We start from the raw sequence: 15,274 nt of genomic DNA, 5'->3' as shown, positions 1-15,274 counted from the left end.
CTGTGTTTCATGTACAAGGAAATCCCTCTGAATAACAACATTTAATAGTTTCTCCTATTTAAAGAATAACCCTATTCATACCACCAAACAGAATAATCTTACATTTCCCCACATTATCTGTCACCTTCTTGCCCACTACTTTAACCTAAATATAACCCTTTGCAGACGTTGTATTCTCCTCACAGCTTACTTCCCCACCTAGCTTTGTATTTTATTATGCCTGGCATAGTTGAATGGCTGACAGTGTGTGCCTGCTGAGAGATGTGGAGGTGAGGCTTGCCACAGCACTAAGTGTATGAGGGTGCATTGGGGCTACGATGGTAGTTATAATGGTGATTACGATGATAGATTTAGATGAGAAAAGATGGGAGAAGGCTTAAGTGGAGCATAAACACCAATATTGACTGGTTGGGCTAAATAGCCTGTTTCTGTGCTTCTGGGTTTCGGCTTGTGTCATTGGATGGTAATCAGAAATGGCACCCTTTGTTAATAATTCTTTAAATCCCTAACTAACCTTAGACACAGAGCTAATGGCACTCTGGTAGCTGCTAACTCAGCAAAGATCTGGAATCAGACCTAACTACTTTTGATTATTATGTCCTATAAACACATAAATTTTAGGTGTAGCAAGACCAGAAGCCACCATGTCTGGTGTTTTACAACAATTTTGTTCGGTGGTATTTTTTCCCAGTGTTTCCCCTCACTGCATGCTATGTTCACTGTATTCTTTATATCTTTGAATGCTGTTTTATTGTATCAGAATTTGTAATAAAAAATCAAAAGCTTGCATAATCACATTTTCTTAAAAATGCTGTGCTTTAATGTGCATAGATCATGGATTGGAAGCTTCAAGCTCATTTTCATAAGATGAAGAGGGACTTAATGAAGAGAGGTCGTGTTTGTTCCTTACTTGCCTTGAGCTCCAGTTATTTAAACTGATTTCCATTGCTTTACAACATTCTTTGTTTCAACATTCTGCCATGTGTTAATGCATTTTTCAGGAATTTTGGGTATAAGTTCTCACTGACAATATCAGTGTATAAAGCCACTTTAATTTTGAGGTATTTTCTCCGTAACTGATATAGCAAATTTCTTGCTTAAGCATGTAGGTGAAATTATAGATTTTGATTTTATGCCAAGAAAATACATTTTTACTACTTTTGGCAGTGGAAAGAAACCCTGAAAAATGCTTTGCACCTCTTTTATTAATTGACAGGTGACCTTTCACTTTTTATTATGTAGCTGAGACATTTCTACAATCAACACCATGTTGGTCTGCTGATATTTACAAAGAACATATTCACTTAGTTGTTCTGCCTTGCATTTATTCCACAGCAGGGGAAATGTCACTTGGACGTCAGGAGGCTTTTGAGATCTTCAGGAGGGACTATGCTGACAGCATGACTATTGAAGACAACAAACAGCTTCTGAAGCAGAGGTGAGTCATTTCTGAACGGTACCTGATGAAGGATTAAAAGGAAAGACTGCCTGTTATTTAAAAATTAGTCACTGACTGCTTGACGCATTAAGACCAGCACCCTGGTGAATGCAGTGACAGCTTTCAAAAAAGTATTGGGATGCCCTGTTCTGTAAGATAAATAACCACTGAAAAGATTGCCAGACCCAACATTTCCTTTAGAAAAAAAGCGAACAGCAATGAGTTACAGCTGATCATTGTTGTTTTAGAACATTGACTAACCTCAAACAAAGCCAGTAGAAAGTCATCAGCAACTGACCTGCAAGTTGTTGCTGACCCCTTTAAATAGCATTGGTGGGGTGGTGCCCTTTTTGTTGTTGCTTGCATGTTTTGCTATGCATGTTGAAGAGGAAAAAGTAAAAGACCTGTTTTTATATCGCACCTGTCATAACTTCAACAGCTCCAAAGTGCTTTAAAGTGAAGAAAGTGCTTTTCTTTTAAGTGTAGCTACTGTTGTAATATAGGAAATGTGGCAGTAAATTACACACAGCAAGATCCCATCAACAGGAATGTCATATTGACCAGGCCATTTGTTTTGCTAATGTTAATTGAGGGATAAATATGGGTGAGGTGTTATGACGCGGCAGATAATGTGTGCCAGGCAGACCAAATCCACAAGAGAATCTTAGTGCACTATCACAATGGCTTTGCAATTTGTATTTATTATGAGATGCGTACACTGAATTCAGAAGTAATAAGTCGACCAAGACCTATAGAGATTTTAAAAATTAAATTAAAATATGTATTAACAAAATATAAAAGATTTCAAGCACATACATAAGACTACTAATACAATACTCCTGAAATTCCTAATTAACCTGACCCCCAGTTACATTCCCGTTAAGGCAACAGTCCAAAATAGATTTTAGATTTAAAACAGAACCAGCAAGTTAACATAATGCCCACTTGACAGTGGAATTCCAAATGGCTTTACCCCAACTTCAGTTTCATTATATAGCAGACTTATGCACAAATGGCTGGAGGCTTCATTAAGGCTATTTCACATACTCCTGTTAGATATTACATGACCTTCTTCCCACCTAGCCTTTCAGTCCCTTCTACATATGTTTCTCTCTTTGTAATATGTAAATTCTATTGTTCTGTATGTCTTTGAAACTGTATCTTCTTCATAACATAAAATCTTTCATGTTGCCAATATTGTCAGTAGCCTTTTGGAAAAATAAACACACTCCTTAGCCCTGCGTATCTGGCTAGTCGTGAACAGACTAAGATCCCTTTGAAATCCAACAATCCCTTCACACCTTAAATGCTAAGCCAGCGTCCATGTTTACTTGTTAGTATGTTAAACACCAAGCTTATTTTGTTGATTTAAAGCTTGCACTCTGCCTGAATCCAAATATAATGAAATCACACAGTAGACCCAACTATACTTATCCCCATAAACCTACTTCACAATAAACCAGCAAAATATTATGAAAATTATTATACTTTTGTCACACAAGGACACCAGCATAACTCCCTTGCTCTTCTTTGAAGTAGTGCCATGGGATCTTTTACATCATTTTAAGAGGATAATTGGGGCCTCAGTTTAATGACTTATCTGAAATACGGCACCTCAGACACTGCAGCACTCCCTCGGTATTGTAGTCCTGGAGTGAAATTTGAACACACAACCTTCTGACTCAGGCAACAGCGTACCCAATTGTGCCAAGGCAGATACCTGGGACATTAACTAGCCTGACGAGGTCCGAAGTGACAAGTCAGGCATCAAATCAACATTAGATCATGACTGACATCACAATCTACCTACTCTGCATACTTCTGGCACACGGATGTAACGCTCAAACCAATTGCATTTGATGCACTAACTACCAGTGCCGCCAAGCTGAATACAGTTGCATGATGTAGTATTGACACTGGAGAAAACTCACACCTTTACATGCACATGCATACATTTCTCCCATACCTGCAATTACATTGTACTCATTAACTTGGGAAATGAAAAACATGGGAGAATGGATCAGATTTTATTTTTGTACTATATATCAATATTAAAAGAAGCGCTAGCTCCAGAGAAATAGAGTTTTGTATGTGGAATGAATTTATATAACTGAAAATTAATGTACTAGTCTTCACAATCAAAGAACTTGCGGCACTTGCTGTCTAAACTCAAAGTTGAAGAATAGCCTCTTGGGTGAGGTACTTAGAGCTCCCAGGAATACACACGTGGGCCTTCAGGAAAGGAAGAAAAGGGCCATAATTGAAAAAAATATGATAATGTTTGAGAAAGTACAGAGAAATGAAGACAAGATCTGCTAGAATGATAAATCAAAAAAATGCGTATTTTTAAAGCTTAATAATGGAGGGAAGTAGATTACTGCAGTTTCTCAGGAATTTTAACAGTTTTCCATCCATAAACTGCTTAAATTAGATCCAGCCCCCAAAAACTGAAGTAAGGGCTCTCTACAGTGAGCAGATCCACAACTTTCCAGAACCTCTGTCTTTAAGATCCTAAGGTACCAGACATGTTATGATTTACTACAGTAATCAGGGGGGCCCTTTTCCGTTGCTATATTTTGATTTATGCAGACCATATTTGAACCAAAAGAAAAGGTTTGTAGTAGTCACTTGCACAACAGGAGATTATAAAATGCTGTTGGTTGTGAATGGCCCCTTTATAATGGACTACTTATCCACATAAGATTGAAGCTGGAGTTCAAAAGAGGCAGTCTTTGGTCCAGATTTTCACAAAGGCAGAAGGGCTCCACATCTTAGTCAAAATTCCACCAAAGCCTGGAATCCAGAAGTCCCACCCCCGAATCTGGCACCAACGTTTTCGCTGGGTGGTGGGGTGGGAGGAGAGGGGAACAGGACCAGGCAGTATTTTTCACATCTGCGTATCATGGAGGCAGTGGTACATTTAGGGGAGGCGGTGGAGTAGTGGTAATGTCACTGGACCAGCAATCCATCGTGCCTGCCTAATGTTCTGATGTTCATGGCAGCTGGTGGAATTTAAATTCAGTTAATAAATCTGGAATTAAAAGCTAGTCTCCATAATGGTGACCATGAATCGATTGTTGTAAAAATCCATCTGGTTCACTAATGCCCTTTAAGGAAGAACATCTGCCATCCTTACCCAATCTGACCCTACATGTGACTCCAGACACACAGTAATGTGGTTGACTCTGAAATGGCCTAGCATACCATTCAGTTGTATCAAACCGCTACAGAAAAGCCAATAAGGAATGAGACCAAACGGACCACCAGGCATCGAACCAGGCACCAGAAACGACAATGGCACTCCCAGCCCTGTTGACCCTGCAAAGCCCTCCATCCTAACATCTGGGGGCTTGTGCCAAAATTGCAAAATTGGGAGAGCTGTCCCATAGACTAAGCAAGCAACAGCCTGACATAGTCATATTCACGAAATCATATCAATCATCTCAGTCCTGGGACATCACTGACAGAGTTCCTCAGGGTAGTATCCAAGGCCCAACCATCTTCAGCTGTTTCATCAATGACTTTCCCTCCACCATAAGGTCAGAAATGGGGATGTTTGCGGATGATTGCACAATGTGCAGCACTATTTGTAACTCCTCAGATGCTGAAGCAGTCCATATTCATATGCAGCAAGACCTGGACAATATCCAGGCTTGGACTGATAAGCGGCAAGTAACTTTCGCACCACCCAAGTACCAGGCAATGATCATCTCCAACAAGAGAGAATCTAACCGTCTCCCCATGACATTTAATGTCATTACGATTGCTGAAGTCATTTAATCCCTTGCCTTTTAAATTTGGAAAAAAACAGCTAACCTGCGGTTGAAAAAAAATCGGTGTTGCAATTTCACCAGATGTCGTTGACATAAGCCTAAGTGCTATCATTATAGTATTATTTCTGCTTGACTGCTTCTACAACCTATCATCATTAAAACTGGCGGGGCCTGTAAGTTCACAATTTGATTGACAGCTCCAAGTGGTCATAAAGAAATTAGCTTTCTTTGATGTGAGACTGCCTCACAGCTCCAGCGATCTCGGTTCAGTTCTGACTCCAGGTGTCTGTCCGTGTGGAGTTTGCATTTTCTCCCCTTGTCTGTGTCGGTTTCTGCTGGGTGCTCTGGTTTCCTCCCACTGTCCAAGACGTGCTGGTTAGGTGGATTGGCTATGGTTAAATTGCCCCTTAGTGTGTGCGAGTGCGTGCCCTGTGATGGGACTGGGTGCACCCTGCCTAGCACTCTTGCCCTGTTGGGATAGGCTCCAACTCCCTGTGACCCTGAATTGGATAACATGGTTCTGGAAAAGCAAATGTGGTGTGAGGCTATGAACATAAATGTTTTCCAGAATGAAAATCCAACTCCCACCATTCGGGGAAGTCTCCCAACTCTGCTCAGCTGACTTGGGAGCAGAAGTTCAGCCCCTTGTCGCTTAGCATCTTTCTTTTTCTTTAGAGATTAGTAGAATGGCCTTTACCAGTATTGATAGTTTATCGAATTCCAAATGCAAATCAAGCTTAAGACAAAAATAGAAATTGCATCCTCATGATGTCCCAAACCCTTTACAATGAATGCATTACTCTTTGAAGTGTAGTCCCTGATGTTATGTAGGCTAACACAACAACCAATTTACAGACAACAAGATCCTGCAAATAACAAATGATTTGAATGAGTAATGGTTGAAGCAGAGCCCTGAGAGAACAAGGTGTTCTTTGGATAATTCTGTGGGTAGGCAGACAGAGTTGTATTGGAAAGGCACCAGATTTCAGAAGAGCAATACCACTAAAAGGACAGACGGTTTGGAATGGGTAAATTGGCTAACTCTATTAGGTGGTGATGAAACCAATATGAATACATACGGATAGCTTTTACGAACAAGATAAAAAAATGTGGAAGACAAATGTGGACCATTAAACTGATTCCAGTACAATAAGTCCTCATTTAACATTGCCTCATTGAACATGGTTTTGTTTTAACATTGGTAAGTTAATGGAGGCTGTAATCTTGTTGAGCATCGCGAGATTCGTTACCATTGTTTCTCTCATGATGCCAAAATGGTGCAATTTTGGAGCTTCCCGAGTTGGTGGCCTCCCCCTGTCCTCGACCACTTAGTTGCAGCCTTTACCCCCATGCCCCCACCCCCCAATGTCCAAACTCTCCAACTTGCAGCCTTCCTCATTCCCCTACTTCCAAGTTGCAGTCTCTCAACCCCCCACCACCTACCGCACTCCCCCACCCGACCTCAGAGTTGCAGCCTCTCCCCCTCCCTCATCTCCTCCCCTCAGCGCTTCCCTCTCCTGCACCTGCATTTCTGTTCAAGATCCTGATTCGATTTGAAGCTTGAGCTCAGATGCTGTGGAAGCGCAAGTCCCAATGGGGCTGCTTAATCCGTGTTTATTTTTTAAATTGACTGTTGAAGCTGCTCCTGCCTCACTTTTCTTCCCCTGAGTCCTCACTCACAGTGAGGATTCAGGCGAGGGAAGTGGCGAATGGGAGCATTTCAAAAGAACTTGCATAGTAGTATCCCCATCACGGCATTTCTGCACCATTTACGCACCATCAGAGCTCCGGTTCTGAATCAGATCTGGATCTTTAACACAAGTCCAGGAGACAGCAGAGACAAGGAACGGGAGATTTGGGAGGGGAAGATGCCACAACTCAGAGATCAGGAATGGGGAGAGGCTACAGCTTGGATGGTCAGGAAATGGGAGAGGCCACAACTCAGAGGATCAGAGAGGGGAGAGGCCACTGCTTGTTGGGTCAGAGAGTGGGGAGAGGCCGCAATTTGGAAGATCAGAGAGCGGAAAGAGGCCACAACTCGGAGGGCCATGGAGGGGGAGAGGCCACAACTCACAAGCCCAGGAGTGGGGAGAGGCAGTTATCGGGTGTAGGTAGGAATGTGTGGTTGAGGTGGCATTCAGATCAGCCATGATCTTATTGAATGTGGAGCAGGCTTCAGGGGCTGAGTGGCCTACTCCTGCTCCTAATTTGTATGTTCATATCCTCTAGGAGTTGTCAATCAAACTGTGAATTTATCACTTCCCCCCACTGTGATAATGGCAGGTTGTGGAAGCAGTCAAGCAATAATAATTCTATAATGATAGCCTTGAGGTTTTTGTCAACAAACAGCTATTGAGACTTCAAGCACTATTTTTTTCTTTAGCTCAGAGACACATGCAGGCTGTTTGATTAATTTAAAATACCTGGGGATTTTAATAACTTGACAGCTTTACAGTTCCACAGACCTTATCCTCCTTTAGCGAACATTTATGTCTACACTAAAAAAATTGTAAGTCACACACTTGGGGAAAAGACCCTTACTCCAGTAAAAATGAAGCATTGAGTTCAAATGGCCCTGCTGGGTTCAGGGTTCCACTGTGAGTGAGATCCATTCTGGCGAAAATAGGATCTGTCAGAAATGGGTGGCAGGACTTCCAGATCCGGAATCTAGCAGGAATCTAGGCTTATAATTCTGTTTTATGAAGCATTTGCCATGTCTGCTCAAATCAGATTCAAGCAAGTAAAAGTACTACTTATTGTTCAAAATGCTGCATTCAGCATGGAGATACCAGAGGTATCTGGAGGTATTGCAGTGGCAAAACCAAATATATTCACATCACTGTGGGGATGACACTTGGGATAATCACAGTGGGTGTGACATCTGAAATAATTATAGCAAAGATAGTTGAATAAATTGGATCAGATTTTGGGATGTAAACTGAAAGCAAATACAAAATTGAAAATTATCCTAGAAGTGCACGAGTCTATCAATCTCAGTTTTAAAAATTACAATTGACCTAGTATCAACAGTTTTTTATGGATCCAGTTCCAGATTTCTATTATTAATGATGGTTAAGATACCAGAATAATTTTCAAATGGTTCCTTAGGATCCTTACAATCACCTGAAAGGTATATATGGCCAAGTTACATCTGAGCATTGACACCTCCAACACAAGTAAAAAAAAGCTGTACAGTTGAATAGATTATATTTAAGCAGTATTCATGCTTGGAGACACTTGGAAAATTGAAGATTAACACAAACTAGGAGGGATAAGTAAAGATCGAATGGCCAATCAAAGCTCATCCCTCTAATATCCTATACACTACCATTGAGGTGTCTAGTAGCGTTTTTAATAGCCCTAATATTTCTTGTTTAGCAGAGTTCAAGCATTTATCACTCATTGACTCATGACGTTCAATAGAGAATTGAAAAAGAAATGTCCTAGCCTGTGGTAATTTCTCCTATACACTCAAAATTCCTAGGACTTGTACTTAATAATAACAATGTGAGACCTGGCAAAAGTTTCCAACTTCAGTAAGTTAGCATGCTTTCATGCACTTATCATGGCATTGAAAATAAACTCCCAACCATACTATGTTTGTAAATGAATGTGGTCAGTTTATCATTACCACAACTGTAACTGCATTACAAAGCCAAATTAAGGTTCATTAATTACTCCCATTAAAAATAACCGTGGGAAATAAAATATTATTTCTGTCTCATGTGAAACATGTAACGTAGTTAGAAGTTAAATCTGTCCATGTAGTGCTTAGCTACTGGATAGATTGATGTATGCCCCTGATATTCCTTGCTGGTGTGACCAATTTGCAGAAGTATTTCTGGCTACTCCCAGTGGCAGTGAAGAGGATATTGGGGGATCAGCTTTGACGGGCCACATACAAACATATATACTAACATAGCCATGCAAACTTTGCTTATCCTTTCCAGTTTTTGTGTTAATCTTTAATTTTCCAAGCGTCATCAAGCATAAAAACTTTTCAAATCTGATCCATTCAGCTGTACCATACTGTTTTCTGTTTGCATTTTAAGGGGCAAAATCCCTGGTTCCCCTTTTCATGGAAACGATGGCCACAGGGTGAAGCCAGCCATGTTGACCAGCTGCACCAGAAGTTTCTAGTCTTTAGGCACAAATGGGATCTGGTGTATCATTAGGTACACTGGTAACTTGAGTTGTACAGGCCTCCACACAATAAATAGGTGCCACTGTTAGGCAACCACGGAAACTAACACAGGGACTGGGGAGGGTGACTTATTATATGGTATTTGCTGCTCATGCTGTGGCCTCCTCAACATTGGCAAGACCAAATGCAGACTGAGTCATCGCTTTGCAGAACACCTCAATTCAGTTCAGAGATGTGACCCCCAAGCCTCCAGCTGCCTGTCATTTTAATTTACCACCTCGCCCCCACTCAGGGGAGGGTTTTCGTGTCATATCTTCCCAAGCACACCTCATTATGTATTCACTCCCACTCCCATTTCCATGACAGGCATGCTCTGATTCACTGTTCGCCATGACCTCGGTGTTGCATCACATTGGCTGCCATCTTTAGAAGGCAGCTGCCAGCAAAGAGCTCATCGCCACCAGGTCACTACCGCTGCCCGGGAGACATGGCCAGCAAAGGCAAAATGACTGCAGCCCGCCACTTCAATGACAGGTCCCTCGAGCGACTACTGGATGTCGTGGAGGCCCACCGGGATTTGCTCTATCCCTGACCTGGCCACAGGATGGGTAGCAATGTCACCAATCCAGCTTGGGAGGTGGTGGAAGCGGTGGTTGGCACGAACGCCGTGCAGAAGATGATGGCCACCCAGTGTCACAAAAGGATGAATGATCTCCTCCGTTCTGCCAGGGTAAGTCACTTTTTTCATCACTTCCAACTCACACATTCACAAACACATCACACATCCACAGGGCCCTCACTCACTGACAGTGCAAGAGACATCACCATTCACTCTTTCACGCACACCGTCATTGTCCTCATCCCGCCCATGGGACCACTCACCAGCCACACAGGCCAGGCATACTTATCATCTGGCCTGGCAGGCGTCCTGATACACTCTCCCCATCTCTATCCATGCAGGACAAACTGGTTCACAACAGGAGGGAAAGATCACAAATAGATGGAGGGATACTGGAATTCAAAGTTCTGATAGAATTTGAAAACAGAGCCATCCAGCTGCCCACTGATGATCGGGACCAGTCCTCTGCTGACGGTGAGGTCGGCACTGCTGTACCAAATGAGGATCCAACAGTGCAACATCCATCAGACAACCATGCCATGAGTGATGTGTCCTCTTTCACAGGCCACTGCCATGCACTAATTATCTCCCCTTGCTTTCGCAGGCACACCTGCAAAGCAGCCAACGGAGTCCACGACCCAGGGCCTCCAAGCAAGCTTCGAAGAAACCTCCCTGAAGTCCCGTCACAACGCTCACCCACACCCTGCACCAGGGCAGAGACCACTCTTTGGTGGGACCTAACTTTAGAGTAGCCTCGGGATCACAATCTGGTGAGCACATAGCACTTTCTGATCCACAACAGGCGGAGGCAGAGACTTCCCAGGTCCCTGGCACTTGGAGGACTGCTGGAGGCCAGAATGTTGCTGGGTCCGAGTCAGATGACGAGCCTCTGGACTCGATCATGTCACAGTTGCTGGAGCTGTAAAAGCAAGCTAGGGAACAACAGGAAGGGATGTCCGCTGCACTCCTTAGATTGCAAGGCACGAAGGAGGAGTCCGTCCACCTTCACTCTGAGGTCATAGCGCCAGCATGCTCACGCACCAAGGTCAACACTGGTAGAATGACAGCTGCCATGGAGACCTTGGTCCAGACTTCACTTCTGCATTGCTGTGTGGGCTTAACTCCATCGCTGATGCCATACTTGGCCTCCAACAGTGTGTACGTGAGACGGGTACTGGGCAGCTTGATCTCACTCCGCTACCCCTTCCACTCACAGAGTCAGCCAGGGGCCCTTGGGCATCCATAGGGAGGAGAATCAGCAGGCGCACACTCCAAGGCCATCCACCCAGGTGACTCTGGGAGTGACCGGCTCACCTGACTCCCCTCTTCCTGTGACCTCCGCAGCTCCAGCTTCACAAACTGAGGAGGTCACAGGAAGCAGGCTGGGGCCCTCCAAGTCTCAGTGCTCCAGAGGACGCCCGCCAAAGTCATCACAGACAGGACTTCACAGTCAGCAGGCTGCCTCTACCCCCACTGTAGATGTCTGAAGAGCACCAAGATGTCGTGGCAGGGTTAAGAAAGTTAAGGAGAATTAGTTGCACAGCCTGGGCATGGGTGTTAATCACTTGTACATAATGTTCACTATTGTCAATAAACTCCCAAGAATGTCCCCCTGCCTTGTTCTGATGAGCAGTTTTCTTGTCACTCAAATGTGAAACCTTTCTGCACGATAAAAGGGAGGTGTCTCAGTCCAGGGCCTCTTCCCTGTGCCCTATGCATCCTTCAGATCACAGTGTTAGTCCAGCCTCACACTCCATGGAAACATTACTGATGCCTGCACCTCGGCAGTGCTGGTCATTGCTGCCAGAATGTAGTGGGTAGGCACCACAGAGCTCCCTCATACTCTCTGTGTGCTCTCAGCACCTTTAAGGTGGGGCTGGCCCCATGCATCTGTGACCACTGATGCAGTGCACCAGCTCCTGAAGGGCTGAAGTGCTGAAGGCGGACACAGCATCAGATGCGTTGAAAAGTTTCATGGCTGCGTCTGTGAGATGGCTCTGATCATGGAGTGCCAGTGAGCTCCCCTGAGCCAGACAGGAGTCAGATATTCTCAGAGGCTATGTGAAGATCTATGGAGTGTCCTCACTGCATGTTGTCATCATCCTCCTGCGATTGAATGACTATCAGGGCCTCCACTGCATCTCCATGACAGGAGCACTCTCACAGAGAGTATTGGTGCTGCTGTAAGCCAGACTGGAGTCAAACCACTATGATGTGAGGATTTGCGGGGACACCTCACTGCACGTCATCATTATCCTCCACAATCTGGCAGCTATAAGGGCCTCCCAACTGCCCCTGCCTCATTTAGCCAGAACCCTGCATTGTTGGAGATCTTGCTGAATTCAACAACAAGGCGCAAAAATGTGTCCAGTTCTGGCTGGGCCATGTATAGACTGTCCGTGGACACAATAAGAAGAAGATTTAGCCAGAGCGAGAGCCTCATCTGTGTCGTCGTCATTATCGAGGTCGTTGTCACTACCGAGGACCCCTCACCCTGATCCCCGTCAGCACCCTCCTCATCGGAGGAGGTGTAGCTCCTCCATCTCCTCCTCAGCCAGCTCCTCTCTCCGTTGCAGCACCAGTTTGTAAAGGGTGCAGCAGATGATGACGATGCGTGACACCCTCTGCGGATTGTATTTGCAGGGCTCCACCAGACCAGTCCAGGCACTGGAACCACATCTTCAGCATCCCAATGGTCTGCTGCACCAAGTTGCGAGCTGCAGCATGAGCCTCATTATAGCGTCACTCTGCTGCAGTCTGAGACTGCCGCATGGGTGTCATCAGCCACGACCTCTGCGGGTAGCCCTTGTCCCCAAGGACCCAACCCTACAGCCTCTGTGGACCCTGGAAGACTGCAGGGATCTGCGAGCGACTCAGGATGTAGACATCATGCATACCCCCTGGAAACCATGCACATACCTGCAGGATGCATTTCTGGTGATCGCAGATAAACTGCAATTTAGTGAGTGGAATCCCTTGCAGTTGATGAAGTCCACTGAGTGTAGCGATGGAGACCTGAGTGCCACATGAGTGCAGTCAATCGCACCCTGCACCTGTAGGAATTCCAAGATCAGAGTGAATCTAATGGCCCTTGCATCCTGGCTGTCCCAGTCCTGGGCGAAATGCACAAAACATAGAAACATAGAAAATAGGAGCAGGAGTAGGCCATTTGGCCCTTCGAGCCTGCTCTGCCATTCATCATGATCATGGCTGATCATCCAACACAGTATCTCCCCACATCCTTTGACCCCTTTCGCCCCAAGAGCTATATCTAACTCCTTCTTGAAAACATACAATGTTTTGGCCTCAATTACTTTCTGTGGTAGCGAATTCCACAGGCTTACCACTCTCTGGGTGAAGAAATTTCAGTCCTAAATGGTTTACCCCATAGCATCAGACTGTGAGCCCTGATTCTGGACTCCCCCGCCATCCTTCCTGCATCTACCTTGTCTAGTCCTGTTAGAATTTTACAGGTTTCTGTGAGATCCCCCCTCATTCTTCTGAACTCCAGCGAATGTAATCCTAACTGACTGAATCTCTTGTCATATGTCAGTCCCGCCATCCCAGGAATCAGTCTGGTAAACTTTTCCTGCACTCCCTCTATAGCAAGAAGATCCTTCCTCAGATAAGGAGACCAAAACTGCATGTAATATTCCAGATGTGGTCTCACCAAGGCCCTGTATAATTGCAGCAAGACATCCCTGCTCTTGTACTCAACTCCTCTCACTCTGAAGGCCAACATACCATTTACCTTCTTTACCGCCTTCTGCACCTGCATACTTACCTTCAGCGACTGGTGTACGAGGACACCCAGGTCTCGTTGCACATTCCGCTCTCTCAATTTATAGCCATTCGATAATAATCTGCCTTCCTGTTAATGCTACCAAAGTGGATAACCTCACATTTATCCACATTATACTGCATCTGCCATGTATTTGCCCACTCACTCAGCTTGTACAAATTACACTGAAGCATCTCTGCATCCTCTTCGCAGCTCATCCTCCCAACCAGCTTTGTGTCATCTGCAAATTTAAAGATATTACATTTAGTTACCTCATCTAAATTATTAATATATATTGTGAATAGCTGAGGTCCCAGCACTGATTGCTGCGGTACCCCACTAGTCACTGCCTGCCATTCGGAAAAAGACTCATTTATTCCTACTTTTTGTTTCCTGTCTGCCAACCAGTTTTCTATCCATCTTAATACAATATCCCCATCCCATGCGCTTTAATTTTACACACTAATCTCTTCTGTGGGACTTTGTCGAAAGCCTTCTGAAAGTCCAAATAAATCACATGCACTGGCACCCCCTCAACAACTCTACCAGTTACATCCTTGAAAAATTCCAGTAGATTTGTCAAGCTTGATTTCCCTTTCATAAATCCATACTGACCTGCTCCGATTCTGCCACTGTTTTCCAAGTGCTCAGCTATTAAATCTTAAATAACAGACTCTAGAATTTCCCTCACTACCGACGTCAGGCTGACTGATCTATAATTCCGTTTTCTCTCCACCTCCCTTTTTAAATAGCGGGGTTACATTAGCTACCCTCCAATCTGTAGAAACTGTTCCAGAGTCTATAGAATCTCGGAAGATGACCACCAATGCATCCACTATTTCTAGGGCCACTTCCTTAAGTACTCTGAGATGGAGATTATCAAGCCCTGGGGATTTATCGGCCTTCAATCCCATCAATTTCTCCAACACCATTTCCCTACTAATACTGATTCCTTTCAGTTCCTCCCTCTCACTAAACCCTGTGTCCCCCAACATTTCTGGTATGTTATTTGTGTCCTCCTTTGTGAAGACAGAACCAAAGTAGGTATTCAGTTGCTCAGCCATTTCTTCGTTCCCCATTATAAATTCCCCTGTTTCTGACTGTAAGGGACTTACATTTGTCTTCACCAATCTTTTTCTCTTCACATACCAAAGTTGTGTGCCATGGAGAAGATGGCATCTGTGACCTCATGGACGTATCTGTGGGTGGCTGATTGTGAAATCCCACAGAGGTCACCTGTGGAGCCCTGAAAGGAGCCACTGGCATAGAAATTGAGCGTTGCAGTCACTCTCGCAGCCACTGGCAGTGGATGCCCTCCATGTCCACTTGACGCCAAGTCCTGCAGTAAGTGGCAGATGTGAGCCACCAGGTCCCTAGACATGCACAGTCGTCGGCGACAGTGGTTCTCAGTCATCTGCAGGAATGGCAGGCAGCGCCTATAGACCCTGGGTGTTACTAGGCGCCAACCAGGCTCGCTGTCGCTTCTGGGCAGCGTGCGCAGGAGCCCCTGCTGCCCCTT

General features: G+C 44.6%; 1 protein-coding gene across 1 annotated transcript in view; it reads left to right on the top strand.

The window, feature by feature from the left end:
• Positions 1-15,274, top strand: part of kif6 (kinesin family member 6) — a 474,098-nt gene that overhangs the window by 437,748 nt on the left and 21,076 nt on the right. Inside the window, exon 14 of the mRNA XM_041187334.1 lies at positions 1,336-1,438. Within this exon, the coding sequence (XP_041043268.1) occupies positions 1,336-1,438 (103 nt within the window). The remainder of the gene's footprint in view (positions 1-1,335; positions 1,439-15,274) is intronic.

This window comes from Carcharodon carcharias, chromosome 5, assembly GCF_017639515.1.
Source record: "Carcharodon carcharias isolate sCarCar2 chromosome 5, sCarCar2.pri, whole genome shotgun sequence".
NCBI lineage: Eukaryota > Metazoa > Chordata > Chondrichthyes > Lamniformes > Lamnidae > Carcharodon > Carcharodon carcharias.
This window is presented reverse-complemented; position numbering and strand designations above follow the sequence as displayed.